The following is a 17,329-nucleotide window of genomic DNA, read 5'->3' as shown; positions in this document are numbered from 1 at the left end:
AGCATCCTGGCAGAGAATAGCATTCTGCACCCTGAATTGGACCATCCCTTCTGATGCTTTGTGGCAGCTAAGACTGTAAAATGGGAAATTTCCTTTCCCAGTCTCATGTGTAAATTAAAAAAAAATACCCATTAAAGGCTATTTATATTGCTCAACATAGAGTGAAATAGAACCCATGTTTAAATCAGAAGAGAGGGAGGGAGGGAGGAAGAATGGGTGGAAGGAAGGAAGGAAGTAGGTAGGGGAAAGAACTTGTGTTACTTAAGCGGTTTGTGATAACTAACATAGGTACAAATAAAAAAATCTAAATAAAGCTTAACAAATAAAAGGACCCACTCATTCTAACTCCTCAGATCCACTTTTTTAACTGGAGAGTTGAGGAAATGCCTGCTGTTGTTCATTTAGGTGCTTCTAAAAGGCAGCAGTTTTGTTGGAAGACCTGGTGGAGTGAACCTTTACTCTCTGTCTCCTTGTGTTTGCAGGCGATTTCAGTGAGAAGGAATGCCAGTGGATCGTGGTCTCAGAAAAGCGGCTTAGATGATGTCTGTTTCCTGTGCTAGAAACACGTGGCAGAGCTGTAAGTAAACGCTCTACACTGCATGATGAATTGGATGGCTGCAGACCGGAGGCAAAAAAAATAATTGTCTCATTTTCGTGGTGATTTGCTTAACTGGTGGGACCATGCCAGAACGGCTAGCGGAAATGCTCTTGGATCTCTGGACTCCATTAATAATATTATGGATTACTCTTCCCCCTTGCATTTACACGGCTCCGATGAATCAGTCTCAAGTTGTAATGAGTGGATCCCCTTTGGAACTAAGTAGGCTGAGTGAACAGCGGATTTTGAACCGCTCCAAAAGAGGCTGGGTTTGGAATCAAATGTTTGTCCTGGAAGAGTTTTCTGGACCTGAACCGATTCTTGTTGGCCGGGTAAGCTACACTTTTAAGATCCCCATTTCGGGATCTGTTTCTCTTCTTTAGATCTTTAACATCCGACTTGTCAGAATTGTTGGCACGCTTAGCTGTAGTACTTTAGGCCAGATGGTTAGTTTAGTTACCTATTGGTTTCTTTAGGAATATGACTAATCCCACTGTAACAGTCTTAAATGTAGACAGACTGCTCTTCTGGTGAAGGCTCGTCTCCCCCACCACTTGCCTCCCTTCAGATACAAAACACTTGTGTAATGTGTGTACCTACAGACTTTTCTTTCCCATTTTGTGCAAGAAATCTGCATGGCAAACTTTTTCTCTAGCTTAAGTATTTGGAAGAGGGATACGTTTTTGTTGGGTTTGAATTTCCTACGACCTTGATTCCTAAGATGTTTAGTTGTTTCATTTTGTTTTGAGGTCGTGTGTCTCCAGTTGCAGGTAGATTCCCCCCTCCCCCTTTTTTTTTTCTGTGGTTTGTTTGTGGTTTTAGTCATTAACCTGGGTTGGAGAAAAAGAAATTCTTGGATTGGATGTTTAACAGTGCTTTGTACTGTAATCCAATAAAATTTGCGATAGGAAACTAGTTCATTCATTGTCAGATGGAATCAAATGTATACAATCAAAATTTCACTTAGTGGCGTGTGTGTGCATGTGTGTGTGGGTATTTACATTTGTTTTGTTGTTGACAGGTTAAACAAATGTTCTTTCTGTAGATAAGTTTTTTTTTTTTTTTCCAAAATCATACCATGGGTACTGAAGACTGTATACATTTATTCCTCAGAACTGTTCATAGGCTTCTATTAAATTTGATACATCATGGTAGAATTCTAATTATAAGCCTACCAATGGCTGATTTTCCTGATAAGGGAGATTAAGATGTGAGTCATGCCAATATTACTCATTTCCCAAAAGCAGTGATTTAGAAAAATAGGAGGAGAATTAAATATTGATCTCTAAGACCTGAGTTAACTCTTTGTGTTTGACTAGGAACTTCTGAATACATTCCTGCTTCTACCTTATTGTCTTGCAAAGCAAATTGAGACTCTCCAAGGGTTATGTTTTCTCATTTTGTATAGTTAGTCTACTTGGACAAACGATATCTGGATGAGGAGATCTCATGAGTAAATCAAATAATACTTATTAAGCCCTTTCTATGTGTCTGTCACTGTTCTAGGGATACTGGAGCATATCCGTTTTCAAAACCATGATCTCTTTCTTGAAGAAGCTCATACTGTAGCCGGTATTGAGTGTTTATTATGTATTGACCACTCATACAAAAGCACTTGGTGGGCACAATCCTGTTTGTGTCTAAAAATAGCTTTTCCCCTCTTTCTGTGTATATATGTGTATGTGTTTATGTGCGTATATATACACATATAAAAATATGTGTGCAAAACAGCTCTACACTACTTTTTCAGATGTAAAAATGCAAAAATTTCTGAAAGATGTTTTTTTGTATGTTTAATACAAACTCAGGTAGCAGAACTGACTTGAGGCTATTTATAGTCATAATGCATCCTATTACTGTGACTATTCATATAATTCCCAGCAGAAATGTTAATGTGCTTGAATACAGGGTACTGCCCCAGACCCTGCTAAGGGTGTTACTTACTATACAGTTTATGTACCTTAATATGTTTCCAAATGTGGAAATTCCTGAATTTTGAAACACATCTGGCCCAGTGGGGTTTGAATATGGGCTTCTTGACCAGCATTATGTTTTTTGGTTTGTTTTTTAAGTACAGAAACTGAGACTTAGAAGGATTGGTAAAGCAAACCAAGATCATTGAGCTAGTAAAAGTTCTGAGTTTGAATCAAGTTGGGGATTCCCAAGGCCATAATTTTACCCACCACATCCTATTACATTTTAGTAGCTAGTTGCCACGTGTTGAAACCAAAATTTGCACTTAAATGTTGAATACAAGGGTGACTGGCTGGCTCAGTCAGTACAGCGTGAGACTCTTGATGTCAAGGTTGTGAGTTTGAGCCCCATGATGGTTGTAGAGATTACTAAAAAATAAAATCTTTGGGATGCCTGGGTGGCTCAGTCTGTTAAAGCGTCCAGTTTCAGCTCAGGTCATGTTCTCAGGGTTCGTGAGTTCGAGTTCCACGTTGGGCTCTGTGCTGACAGCTCAGAGCCTGGAGCCTGCTTCAGATTCTGTGTTCCCCGCTTCTCTCTGCTCCTCCCCCACTCGTGCACTGTCTTTGTCTCAAAAATAAACAAACATTAAAAACATTAAAAATAAAATCTTTAAAGAATAAAAAAAATTAAAAAATCCTTGATCTTAATGAAAACTGAGTTAATGAATACAGAATGCAGAGCCTGTAAAGTCCAGAAAAGTATTCTGGGTATTGAGAACTTACCCCAACCCTCAGGCAATTTGTTTTCCTACTATAGGAAATTCTGGATCTGTGCACACATGCATCCATGCATAATTGGTGAATTATGTGAATTCTATTAACTTTTTATGGAGGCCTATCACTGTGATGGCATTTTGTATAATATAAATAACCAAACATGCTATACCCAGGATGTCTCATTTTTGTCTGCATAGAAAAAGTATTTAAATTGGGGTTTGCTTTGGATTTGTAAGAGTCTGATGACTAATTTTAACGCTGTTCCTTACATTAATAGAGATAGAAGCAAACAGGCAGACTTCAGCATTGATTTGTGACTTAGTAATATTTGAGAAATTCATGCTTCTTTGAAGGACAGAAATCTTGTCAGAGAACCCTAAGATTTTCAAATGACCAAAATGCTCCCAAGTCTTGATGACCGTTTTAATGAATTAGTTCTTTGCTTTCCTGTCTACCCCAGCCAGTTCACAAACAATTGTTAAATCAGAGTTAAACTTATTTTCTGGAGAAATTTCTACAAACAGTTCCAATCCTCCATATTTCCCCGTAAAGAAAATTGCTCCTGAATTATTATAGCTTAGCCATGGAGGACCTTGGGTTGTAGTGAAGCCAAAAATACCTTTCAGGTGACTGCTTCAAATTACAAGTCAGGCTGAGTGTGGGGATGATCCCTATCAAGGTGCCCACCGGTGCTTTACGGTGTTTTATCTCTATGTACACTCTTCCACGTCGGACTCTAAACCACTTGTCACTGAGCTTCTCCCTAGGAAGGGCTGGGAGCGTTAGTCACTCAGGAGCATACCTACTCTTTAAAAGGCACTCCTGTTGGTGCACCTGGGTGGCTCAGGTGGTTGAGCGTCTGACTTTGGCTTGGGTTATGATCTCACGGTTTGTGAGTTTGAGCCCTGCATTGGGCTCTCTGCTGCCTGCTTTGGATCTTCTGTCCCCCCTTCCTCTTTCTATCCCTACCCCTCTCTCACTCTCTATCTCTCAAAAGTAAATAAACATTAAAACAACAACAAAAAAAGACTTTCCTGTGAATCACCATGGTGGGGCCCTTGACACTGCAGGCTGAGTTCAAGCTCAAAGGCAGATTCAGTTTTTGAGTGACTGGCCTTTCAGAGCTTCACATATACCCTCCATCATCCATTGTGCTTTTACTGTATTTGTAGACAGTGGGGTGCAGAGAAGGAACAAGCCCTTGAGATGTACTTTCCAGAAGTTTGAACTTTGCTTTGGCTACCTTCTGAGTGTTAACCCTGGAGAAGTTACTAAAACTCTTTTAAAGTTTTCCAAGTAAGAGCAGTAACACTGGCTGTTGTTCTATGTGAGTGATGAATCACTAAATTCTATTCCTGAAATCATTATTACATTGTATCTTAACTCACTTGGATTTAAGTAAAATTAAATAATTTTAAATAAAGAAAAATAAGAGTATATAACAGCCAATAAAATAATATATACATAGTGCCTGCATATAGTTATTGTAGTCATGATTGTATTCTTTAATTTTTTTTAATGTTTATTTATTTTTGAGAGGCAGACAGAGCATGAGGGGGTGTTTGGGCAGAAAGAGGGAGACACAGAATCTGAAGCAGGCTCTAGGCTCTGAGCTGTGAACACAGAGCCCTATGTGTGGCTCAACTCACCAGCTATCATGACCCCAGATATCATGACCTGAGCCAAAGTTGGATGCTTAGCCGACTGAGCCACCCAGGCACCCCTAGTCATGATTGTATTCTTAATTTTGTGTGTGTGTGTGTGTGTGTGTGTGTGTGTGTGTGTGTAGTTGCAGTGGTGGCTAAACAGACAATTATATCACCAGGTGAGCACAAGACACCTGGAGCCTGAGCAAGAGCCCTTGCTGTTAGTTATCCCAGGCTGCTTAAGGTGGAGGTGATACTTAGATGTGTTTTGAAGGACGACTTGTTGCCTAGACTGAGGTTGGGTGGAGTAGGAACTTAGGTATCCCAGCTGGACAGAGGGTTTATGCAATGTCAGTGGGATAGGGTAAGACTACTGAGGATCCCTTCTGTCAAAAGTAATGCTGCCTGTATATTTCTTGTTGAATTCGAATGAGGTTGAAAGTCATATTCACAAGAAGTCTTCCCTGTCCCATTCTGTCTAAAATATAACTGTCCTCTCTCTAATATTTCATATCCTTTGTGCTTTATGTTTTCTTGTTCCTGATGATCATTGTCTCAGCCATTCTCTATCTTATTTAGGATTTTTCTCCTACTACAATGCAAGTTCTACAAAGAAAAAGGATTTTTGTTTCCTTTGCTTTTTACTTGACATCCCTAGAACACTGCGTGCATATAAGAAGTGCTCAGTAAATATTTTGCATAGATAAATGAATGAATAATTCACCTAAATAAGGGAAGAATTTATTAAAAAGTAATATAAATTCAATATGACTTAATACAAGTGTGGCATTTTTCAATAAAGAGGGCAATGCATTACTTTCATGTTCCATTTTCATATTGGTACCTTATAGACAGCTGGGTAGTTTAAACACGGTCTCTACTTACTGATTTTATTTTTATTTTTCTAAATATTTATTTATTTTTGAGAGAGAGAGAGAGAGTGCGTGAGCAGGGGAGGAGCAGAGAGCGAGGAAGACACAGAATCGTTAAGCAGGCTCCAGGCTCTGAGATGTCCGCACAGAGCCCGACGTATGGCTCGAACCCACAAACCATGAGATCATGGCCTGAGCCGAAGTTGGAGGCTTAACCGACTCAGCCACCCAGGCGCCCCACTACTTTCTGATTTTAAAAGTCTTTCTTTGAGGTAGTCATAGTGTGCAAGTTAACTTGTTAAAACAACTCTTTTTTGAGGAGGCTGCATGATCCTCTCTAAGCCCCTTACCCGTGATATGAATCACTACATAGAGATGATGATTTCATTGTCTCCAATCCATCTGCAAACTTATGTTGGTGCTTATGGCACAAGGTACCTCAGAACTCTTCTTTCTGAATTTCTCAGAAACAGGTATCAGCCAAAGAGACTCCAGTTCTTTGTGGAACAGGTGGTTCAGAACCTGCTCTACATATAAATACTTAGCATTCCATATAGTTAGGAGCTCCAGGGGTGACTTACTCTGCCAATTCTAGAAGAGAATAAGGTGGTGCAAGGACTCTTCATCCTATATACTTATGTGTTCTTGTCTTAGAAAGAGAGAGAGAGAGAGAGAGAGAGAGAGAGAGAGAGAGAAACATGGTGGTTTTCATAAATCGTGCAACTAAGACAGGAAAAAAAAAGTCATGTCCTTGTGATGAAATGGACATGACATGAACAGCTTGATAACATCATGGGAGCCCTTCCCTGTGAAACACAAGGATGATTGATCAAGTCATTCTGCAAATATGTATTGAGCACTTATTGTCTCCTAAGCATTGTGGCCAGTAGATTCTCTGCTCGGAACAAATACAAATGCAAACCCTCTGTCATGGAATTAATGGGCTACCATGGGGAGAGAGACATTAGGAAAATAGTCATGAGAACACATGTCACATTAAAACGGAGGTAAGTGCTACAGGATAAAGAGATAGGGTTCTATGCAAACACATACCCAGGAAGCTTGTCTATTTGGTAGGATGTAGAACCTTCTTGAAAGAAATAGCCTGTGAGCTGAGACGCTATAGCCAGCGTCCTGGCTATAGAGTGGCATCCCAGAGTGCAGGGATGGAAAGGGAGAGCATTCCCAGCAGAGGCGATCACAGATGCCAGACTGTTGAAAGAGCCGAGAGGGTCAAGGTGACTGAAAGAGAACTAAGGTTGGAATCTGAGAGTCACAGAGAAAGGATGGGAAGGCTCTCTTGGAGATCTGACTTCTTCCTTTTTCACTTCTGCTACAAAGCAGCTGGAAGAGCAAGTCAGACAGCCTCTCTGGGGCAGTTTCCTCTCTTGTAGTGGTATCGTGGATTATGAAATTATATTTAACATACAAATCCCTATGGAACAGGAAAAGCAAGCAATATAAGAAAAATGAGTGTAGCGTCTATTGATTTTCTGCCCAAGTTCTTTTGGCTCTTGTTCTCTGGTTCTGTGATCCTGGTTCCTCATATTGGTTTATTTTGGGAAAAACCGGTTTGCTCTCCAGGTGGTCAGAGATCTATCCTAAATCCTCTCTCTTACATAAACTCCTCTGCTCTCTTTCTTCCCTTTTCCCCTCCTACCTGGGCTTCTGAGCAGTTCCTTATTTGGATATAACTCCACTGCTGGTGATGCCACATCTATTTATAATTCTCTCCCTCCAAGGCACTGACTCATTTTCTCTCTTTAAATTTGACCTTCTAACCTTCCCTCTTCTCTGCAACTTGGAAGTCGTTTGGGTGGTGCTTAGTATGAAGGACACGGGATGCCAAATAATTACACTATATTATAGTTTACGGTGTCAACGGCTGGGGAGAAAATTGCACTTGACATGCCATTATTTTTGCTGGCCGTTTGCATGTAAAGAGCACTGGGCTACGCAGCCGCAGCCAAATTGTATCCTCGGCCTTGCGAGAACGATTCACTGTCAGTTCCGTGGAGCCTCTGCCTACTCAGACAAAGCCCGTGCACCAATAATTTGGCAGGAATGCAAGTCAGCATCGTGTGTCTCAATCTGGCAAAACGAGAGTTGTCGGCTTCTTGCCCCATGCCCCGACCTAGGAATAACAGGCATCCCAGAGTTTTGGGAAATCTCTGATGCTGATATCAATAAAGGAAATAATATTCGTCATGGAAATCAGCAGAAACCCTAAACACACACACACGCACAAATGCACACGTATGAGCGATCTACTAGCTGAGTTTGTGCATGAGTAAAATCCCAGATCATCTCCTACTCCTTTGTCTCTGGACCCCCACCCCCCACCCTGTTTGCCTCATTCCTTACCAAGGGACCAGGTGAGAGTATGGATAGTCTGTGCTCATCTTTGCAGATACCCTCAGTCACACTTCTTAAAAGTCTTTCATATGTTCTTAATCTGCTTAGGGTCATCTCATTAAGGCAGGTCTCGTTTTCCCACTTGAAGAAAATGATAGTGGTCATATGTTTGTGGGTGAAAAGCCCGATAACATAACCCTATTTTATAAATGACAACAGGTAATCAGTATTAAAAAAAAAAAAACAACTTTCCTTGCAGATTCACATGGCAGATTAGCCTGAATCATTAAAACTTACTAAGATTTATAACATGGGGACACGATTGCAACCGAGGAAATACCAGAAACAAGATATGAGGTGTGGATAGACTATAATAAAAAAAAAATGCATGTGTGAGATGAGCAGAGTATGTGGCACACATGTGTTAAGATATGCATGTGCACATGTGAAAATACATATATTTAATCATCTGCAAAATAATGAACCCCTGTGTACTCATCACCCTGATCCTCCATATTCAAAAATTTTCACCATTTTGCTGCTTTGTTTCCTTTAGTTACTTCCCCTTCACCCCTGATAGTGCCAATACTCTTTATTTTTCTTTATTTATTTTGAGATAGTGAGTGAGCAAGGGAGGGGAAGAGAGCGAGAAATGGAGGGAGGAAGACAGAGAGAGAAAATCCCAAGTAGGCTCTGCACTGTCAGCCCAGAGCCCAGGATGCGGCTTGATCCCACAAACTGTGAGATCATGACCAGAGCCAAAACCAAGAGTCTGACGCTTAACCAACTGAGCCACCCAGGTGCCTGTAATACTCTTGACTTTAAATATTAATGTAGGAAGAATCCTAATCATATTTATAATAACAACCCATTGTTTCTGATAATAAAATTCCCTCATAGAAAAAATGAAACATAAGTTATCAAAATTCCCAAATATATTATTGTATCTAATGAATAAATGATAGGTATGTGACCCACATTAAAAACAAAATAAGGAGTTCATTCCTGATGTTGACTCATATTAATAATTGTACCAGGTATCAATAAAGAGGAATCTTTAAGGAAATAGACCAATATATTCGTTTTTTCCCCTATTCATGTGATTGGATTACCATTTTGTTTTCTTTATAATTTTTCCCCATTTTACTTTCTAGGATATGCTATTATTGTATTATAAAACATTAAAAAATAAAATTAGAGAAAATTAAATGGCAATGTTATATCATTTAATTTTCTTAAAACCAGTGCTACATATTTATAGCATATTCTTGGAGACCACTGTTTAGTTTGAATCTCATTTCGTAAACGTAATCTTATTTTTAAAAAAAAGTACATTTATGTTAAATTCTTGAAAGGATAATCTCAGTAAATTAAAGAGTTAGAAATATTTAGTCATTTTTACACAATGATGAAGAGATAAAGAACAGCCATAGCTCGGCTATACTGCTGAATGTACTTTAATGACTTTTATTACCTTGGGATAGACCAAATACTAACCAGAAATAGTTTATATTTGGCTTTGAAATGGGAAACTATGTTTTTAATGTTTAAGTATTATAGTCAGCCTGCATGTTGCAAGTAACTTTTCAATAAATAAGAATAACCTAGAAAAGATATTTATGGAATCATGTTATTTAAGAAAGATAAAAGTGTTTCCGCATTTATAGAGTTTCCTTTGGCCTGGCTATGCGTGTTTGCTAGACAGTAGTTTCTGTAATATTTTAGCATTTTCCTTCCATGCATATCATTAACCTTAAAAATAAAACCACCAGTTCCATTACCAGCAAAAGATGGGTTTATTCGGGAATGAAAGGGAATTGCAATCTGGGATAAGCAAGAGGTGGCGACACTTAAGTAAGTCCAGAGAACAGAGTAGAGATCGCTCTTTTACCCAGGGGAGAGGGGAGTTGGGAAGGCTGTTATAAACAGTCCACTGGAGTAAACTGGGAGTAAAAGTATGGTGGCTTCTCATTGAGTTGTGACACACTCTAATTGGCTGGGCTGTTGCTGGGAGAGGAGGTAAGCTTTTCTTCCTTCTGAGGGGGTTGTGAAGTAGTGTCCATGTGCAAGGAGCATCTCTTTTATTTGGGTCTTCAACTGACCTTGAGTCTAAGGGCTCTCCCTGCCATCCCCTTGACTTCATTTTCGTGAGGTATCCTTTCATTAATTTTCGCCGTATCATTTCCATTATAGCTAACTTAAACTCCCCCCCCCCCCCACACACACTCTCCCCTTCCCCTTCCCTTCCTGGCATAATTTGGTCACGTACGTTCCTGTTCCTAACTAAGTCTTTGAATATTTTGAAATATAGTAAAGACAGCCTTGTCAGTATTCAAATATTGGAATGTTTTGTTATGATGTGGGTGTGCTTTCTCATTAGCTACGGCTACCTTACCTCACATTTTAATACATTTAGGAGTCCTTTTCGATGTTCTGTCTGTAAAGAGAAATATAATTCACTACATTGTTATTACTAAAAGTGAGGGTCTGCAGACCAGCACCAGTTTCTGGGAGCTAGTTAGAAATGTGGAATTTCATTCACCACCTGTATGCCTGACTTATGAATCAGAATCTTCATTGTAACAATTTCTCCAGGTAATTTGTGTGCAAGTTAAAGTACACATACATAAATATAAGTATATGAATATAAATAAATACAAATCATCAGTCAATCCCAGGATAGCTTGAATCATGACTTTGGTGCTCTATATCTGGCCTGAGTAAATTTGGAATACCACTTAATTAAAGAAACAGGTCATGGGGGTTGATGTTTGGAAGAACTTTAGGCAAGGTATTGGGTAGGAACCGCAGCTTATTTCATTCGAACCTATGTGATAGGTGCCGGACACTATAGGCTGTGACATCAGTTTGCACATGGGACTCCTCTATACTGCAGGTGATGGCAGAGGCAACAGCCTGTGGACCCCCACAAGCTGGATTAGTTAACAGGAACCATCCTCTGCTCAGCTCTATGGAATCCTTTTTTTTTTTTTTTTTCCTGCATGTAGTTACCACAACGTGGCAGATGTGCTCTGAAATCTGCAGAGTATCAAATGTCACTGGGCTTCCATGGGAGACAATAGCAGAATCCAAATGAGCCTGATCAGAAGGGCTGAGGGATATTGGGAAACAGCAGGGAATAAAACACTAGATGCATATTTCTATTTCTCTGTAATCCTAAAAAAGCCCAGCTGTGTTGCATAGATCTCTTTTTGTTGTGAATATATGTCAGAGACTATGAGATTGATGACGTGGTACAGGGACATTAAAGAAAAGAAGGATTTTAAGTCACCAAAACAAACTGATCATGCGTATTGAGTGTTGACTGCATGGCAGGCATCTTATAAGGTTTGCTGGTTCAGTCCTCACAGATACCCCTGATGAAGGCATCATTATCCCCATTGCCAGATTGAGAGAGCTCAAGGGAAGAGTTATTTCCGTTAGTGGTTACAGGTTAGACAAACAGTGAGTGTACAATGAAGCCAGGAGTCAAGCCTGGGCACAGGGACCCCAGAGCCTGTTCCTGTACCCATGGCCACACATCGTCTCTTTTGAACCCCATGTGGGAGGTGCTCAATGAGCTTAGCTGCCACCCCAATTTGGAGATGAGAAAAGTGAGTCTCGCTGAAGTTACTCAAGTTATAGTTTCATGACTAGAATGTAAAGAGTTAGTAAGATTTGAATATGCATTTAGAGATGTCTAGCTAATTGCAAAACCACTGTAACTATTTGCATGCTTCTCTTTGTGCTTTGCTGGTTGAAGACCGGGGTGGATATAAAGCCCTTGAGAGAAGAAAAATATCCTTGAGGCTTATGCGTATGGTAGTGCTGTTTTATTTCCTTTATGGAGACATGAAACTGCCACAGTGTGGGTCTGGGCAGGGCTGGTGCCACCTACAGAGTGACATGTGGGTTAGTCTCCAAATAAAGAGTAGAGAAATAACTGTCTTTTTTGCTTTCTCATTTTTAAATATACATTTAAAATAATTATGATAAGGAAGCAAGAGAAGAACCATGTGGAAGGAGTAGCAGAAGAATATTTCTATTGAACAACTTCAGGCATCTTGCTCAGTGCTTTAGATACACTTACAGATGTCATTCTCTGCATTTTGCAGATGAGACCATTGAGGCCTTTGCATCGAATCAAACTTTCATTGGTTAGGTGACTACACTGCAATGATTCTAGCTTTTCTTCTGAGCTGGGCAGAATTCTGCGGACTCATGAGCTATAGCGTTACCTTGGAGTACTCACCGGGACCTTTGACCATGACTGGGCAATTTTGTAGGCTCCTCTTAAACTGAGAATCACCAGACAGCAGCAAGAAGAGTAGAATGGTTGAGTGGAATAAAAAATAAAATCCTGTACACGTAGGCAGGAACTAAAAGAAGACAAAAAGCTTGTACCCTCCAGCTGCTTGAACTAATTGTGTTAATGCTGAATAATTTATTAACAATTCCCTGTACATTTGGAAACTGAGCTGGACAATATTACAGAGGCTCCAGAGGTGGGATCAATGATTTGCTTAGCTCCCCGCAGTGACTCCCCTGATTCCTCTTGCAACTCCAAGGGTCTTTTTCCAGAGGGATATGGGCTTCTCTGTTTCATCTCTTCCTTCCTGACTCTTACAATAGTGACCTTCCTCTGGCCAGCTCCAGTCATGTCCTTTGCTACTGGTGCACTTTGGCCTCTGAGAATAATTCCCTCGTGCCTTTAGCAGATTCTCTGAGGAGAAGTGATTTGGTGAGAAGGCAAACATGGCTATTAAAAATGACCAAATCCTAGATCTCTTTGAAGTAAGTCAGACTCCCTAGCCACTCAAGGGCTTTATTTAGAATGTGGCAGGGTTATTTATAGTAGAGTTTTCTTTGCTTTTATTTTTTATGTGCTTCTGGGAATCTAAAAGTCTAAATGAATTTCTCATTGCAGTTTGTTTTTTGTCATACTCGTGTGTGTGTGTTCACGTGTGTGTGTGTGCACGCATGCCTTAGAGCAGTGATGCTTTGGCAGAGCTCAGCCTCCGATTATGTCCCTGCCTGCCTTTGCAGGAACATTTACAATCAGCCTTGTGAGGTGTTTTCAGAAATCATTAGACATTTGCAGTGGCTTGTCCTATTGATCACAGCCACTATTTCTCTCCTCTGCTTTGCCTGTCATTAAACTCATATGTAAAGTTCTTAGATTTTTAGAGCTGAAACCAAGTTCCACATCACAACTAGACTATGGGGAATGCATTTCAGTGTTTGTGGCTTTTTCTTCATCCAACAAGTTGGGTGAGAGATACAATTTGAAGCCAAAAGACCAGGCAGTAAACATGGAGACCAACCACCCCCCCCCCCCCCCCCCGCTACTGCCCCTCAGAAACACAGACAAACAGATAAGATGATCGGGTGGGGTCACAGAATACAAATGATCCAGCCAAGCAGAAAATGGAGTAGAAGACCAAAATTCTGAATTACAGAGAGAAAGTCACATTTTAAATGTTACAACCTAAGAAAAGAGGGTAGACACAGAAAAAAACAACTGAGAGACTTTCACAGGAGCCAAAAATTTAAAACTACACAGGATCAGGAAACAATGAGATAGAAGGAAGTGAAGAGTTAGAGAGCAAGAGAAGAAAGATAATGGAGAGGAAAAGAGAAGGAGAGAGAGAGGGAGGGAGGGAGAGAGAAAATGAGAGGGAGGGAGAGAGATGAAGAAAGAGAAAGAGAAAAGCCGGAGTGAGTTTTGAATCCACTCAGTGATTTTCACTAGGAAGAATCTAATTTCTTTCAGCCTCTACACAGATGGGCTTATGCACACTTCTTTGGCACTTCTGATCACACATAGGTTTGCTTTTTTTTTTTTTTTTTGAACAAGGAGTGTGTTTTGTTTCTGACACATGGCATTTGCTGAGTAACCGTGGCTGGCAGGACCCGGCATGAAGTCAGAACAATTTGAGAGAACCAGCAAGCATGATGATCTTTCTCCTAAACTTTCCCAGAAACAGAATTTTGGCTTTTAAATTTAAATACTTTGTAGCAACTGGTGCTAGAAACTGAATGGTGGCCATTGTACCTCAAATGAGATAGAATAAGTGAATAATGTCTTTAAATGAAATCATCACATAGTTCATTCTAAGGGTTCATTCTGATAGGCACTAGTTTACAAGAGAAGTAGAGAAGTTGGGGAGGATTATGGGTAAACCCTTGCACCATTTATATCTTCTAAAACTCTCTAAAATTATGGATTGGGCTTTTGAAACAGTGGAAGAGAAAAACACATTTTATTAGAATTTCTATTTCTAGTAGAGAAGCAATTTAACTTATGTATTTAATTTTAAATAATCCAAAATGTGCATAGAGGAGGCTAAGACTGTTTTCTGTGTCTGCTACTTGACAAAGACATTTCAATGAATATATTCTTTTGAAAATAATTTTTTAAATGTTTATTTTTGGGAGAGGGAGGGAGGGAGAGGGGGAGAGAGAGAGAAGGAGGGAAGGAGAGAGAGGGATTGTGAGCAGGGGAGAGGCAGAGAGAGAGAGAGAGAGAGACAGACAGACAGACAGACAGACAGACACAGAATCTGAAACAGGATCCAGGCTCTGAGTTGTCAGCACAGAGCCTGATGCAGGACTCAAACTCAAGAACCGTGAGATCATGACCTGAGCTGAAGTCCAATGTTGAACCAACTGAGCCTCCCAGGTGCCCCTTCAATAAATGTATTCTTAATGGCTTAAGAAAAAGTAGACAAAGTGAAATTTGAAGGGTGTGTATAAGTAGGACAAAGGGAAATAACACTTGGCACATACCTCATGCCTTCTAGGATATACAAAATCTTATTTAGCATTCATTGAACCTTGTGAGAAAGAACTCTTGACACCGATACCCCCCCAACCCCACCCCAACAACCCTTCACATGTAAAGAAACATAGGTTCTGAGAGATGTAGCCACTGTCCCAGAATGGCCAACAAAGTGTGGGAATGGGTACTGGAATGCAGAGCTAGCTGATTTCAAAACCCATGCTTCTTCCTGCCTACACTCCACCACCTCCACCCTCCCTTTATTTGGTTCTTCCTTATGTTTCTTTGCACATGGATATGCTCTTATGGAATATGGAAACGTTCTTATTTTTAAACAACACCATTTGCTCTTCCAAATATTTCTTTTGATCATTCCAACAACCCTGAGGCCCAAGTAGGATGTCTGTGACTGCATGAGACCCACAGGAGCCACCAGGGCTTCTGAGTCTCTGCTCAGTGTTTAACGTCACACTGCCTGATCAGGGTCCTCTGTGAATTCCTCGGAATTGCAGAAGGTGGGCATGTTTCTGTGATCACTCTTCTCCACTGGGAAGTGTGTTGAGATTCCTACTACAATTCCAGGTTGCACTACAGAGCAGGCTTCTTCGGACATGGACCCCTTATTCTTGCAACATTTTGCTGCCATGAAATGGGAGAAGTCTGGTTGAGGTTACTTGTTTTAAGTATACTAGCCAATCGTGTGTTTGATGTGGTCTCTGCCATCGAAGGACTACACTACTTCCCTTCTCACGCTGGCAAATGAAGAGTGAGAACTTGGATTAGTAATAGTCCTCATCCCAGGAGGTGTTAAGGAAGGAGGCTCTCAAAAACCTTCACTGCCTCGTAACCTCTTAGCTTCACATTGTTCAAGATTGTGTTCCCTAATGCAGCCTAGCACCCAACTTCTGAATGACGTATAGTCCAGGCCAGGAAACCGTATGTACAAAAATGTTGGATTCTTTTGTTAATGTTTGAGTAAGTCCCGGGCAGTTGAAGTTTTCTGTAGGAATATTCACCAGGCTTGGATTTGGGTGGGAAAAGGTGGAGCATTTTTATGTCACTTGGCATCGCAAGCCCTGGGTACAGTTTGATCCTATGACCTGGCAAAAAAGCTTTGCTCTATTTACAAAGGAAATCAGCATGTCTGGGAACTGCTCACTGAAATGTAATAAGGAAGGAAAAGTCTGTCTGAAGGCTCTGCTCTCCTGAGAGAACTTTTGAGGTAGCTGAAGAAAGGCTGCCTCATTGGAATTGGAGACATTGAACAATTCTTGCAAATGCAAAGTTCTTGCGTCTGTTCCTCTGAAAGCTCCACAAGGTTCTGGCCTTTTCTTTTAGATTTCATAAATGTGTCGGCTCGAGCAACACTTGTCTGTCTCATCAAATAAGAAGCTAAGTGTTGGCTCTTCCTCCCTAAAACTGAGCATTAATGCACCACGTGCAGATTTTCAATTTGAACCTCAGTCGTCTTAAAACACTAGTATTTTCTAGTTTACAATTTACTTTTTAAGGTGCATTGTTTTACCTAAGGCATCCTGTTTATGGAGTTATAGGCTTGGGTTTGCAGCTCCAAGAGGAATAAACACTCACTCGAACACAGAAACACACAGCACAAAATTAGGAAACAGTGTTGAGCACCAATTTCTGAAACCTTTAGCAGATGTTCAACACAACTTTTTTGTTATAGCCACAGTGGCTAGCCTGTTTTCCTCCCATATTTATTCCTGAGGCAATGAGCTTATATGGACCACCACACCCTGGACTACCTGTATTGACCTCTGCGGGTCAAAAGTTTAGGTTGTTTGTTTTTTTTTTTTGTTTTTTTTTTTTTCTAAATGAGAAGTATGCTAGCCCAGAGTATTGTGGTAAGGAACTCCTGTGCTGAAGTTAGACAAACTTGAGTTTCAAATTCTGTCATAACTGACATATTCTGTGGCTTGTAACCTCTTTTAATTTTGTTAAGCCTCAGGTTCCTCATCTAGAAAATTAGCTTGTAGGATTTTTTTTTCTCTAGGGATTCCTTAAGCTATGGATGTGATATCTTAGTATCTACTAAGTATAATAGTATATCTGCTAAAGATAATAGTAGTTTTTATCCTAACCATTTCACACCTTGGAATTTTTTTGTCATTAAAGCCCTAATTGCCATTACCTTGAATTTTTTTTTAAGTCCTGCCATTTTGTGCCCGTATGCTGCTTATCTGTAAAATGACATGGATGAATGCAGTCTTCTCTAGGACCCTCAGAAATCCAACTTGTCATTTCTCTAGAATTCTGTTACCTATACTGGTAAAACACTGAGCTTGAGGAAGGAATGAATCTCACACAGTAGAAGGAATAGTGGTTCTTTAATATGAGTGTTTTGTATTCTAAAGTCATAGGTGAAA

General features: G+C 40.2%; 1 protein-coding gene across 1 annotated transcript in view; it reads left to right on the top strand.

Annotated features, from left to right (window-relative positions):
* CDH8 (cadherin 8) overlaps positions 1–17,329 on the top strand; it is a 358,755-nt gene that overhangs the window by 13,887 nt on the left and 327,539 nt on the right. Inside the window, exon 2 of the mRNA XM_049622651.1 lies at positions 483–930. Coding sequence (XP_049478608.1) covers positions 682–930 — 249 coding nt within the window. The 5' untranslated portion in view covers positions 483–681. The remainder of the gene's footprint in view (positions 1–482; positions 931–17,329) is intronic.

The sequence above is a fragment of the Panthera uncia genome, assembly GCF_023721935.1.
Source record: "Panthera uncia isolate 11264 chromosome E2 unlocalized genomic scaffold, Puncia_PCG_1.0 HiC_scaffold_20, whole genome shotgun sequence".
Lineage (NCBI taxonomy): Eukaryota > Metazoa > Chordata > Mammalia > Carnivora > Felidae > Panthera > Panthera uncia.
Note: the sequence above shows the minus strand (reverse complement) of the source record. Positions and strands in the feature narration are given on the sequence as shown.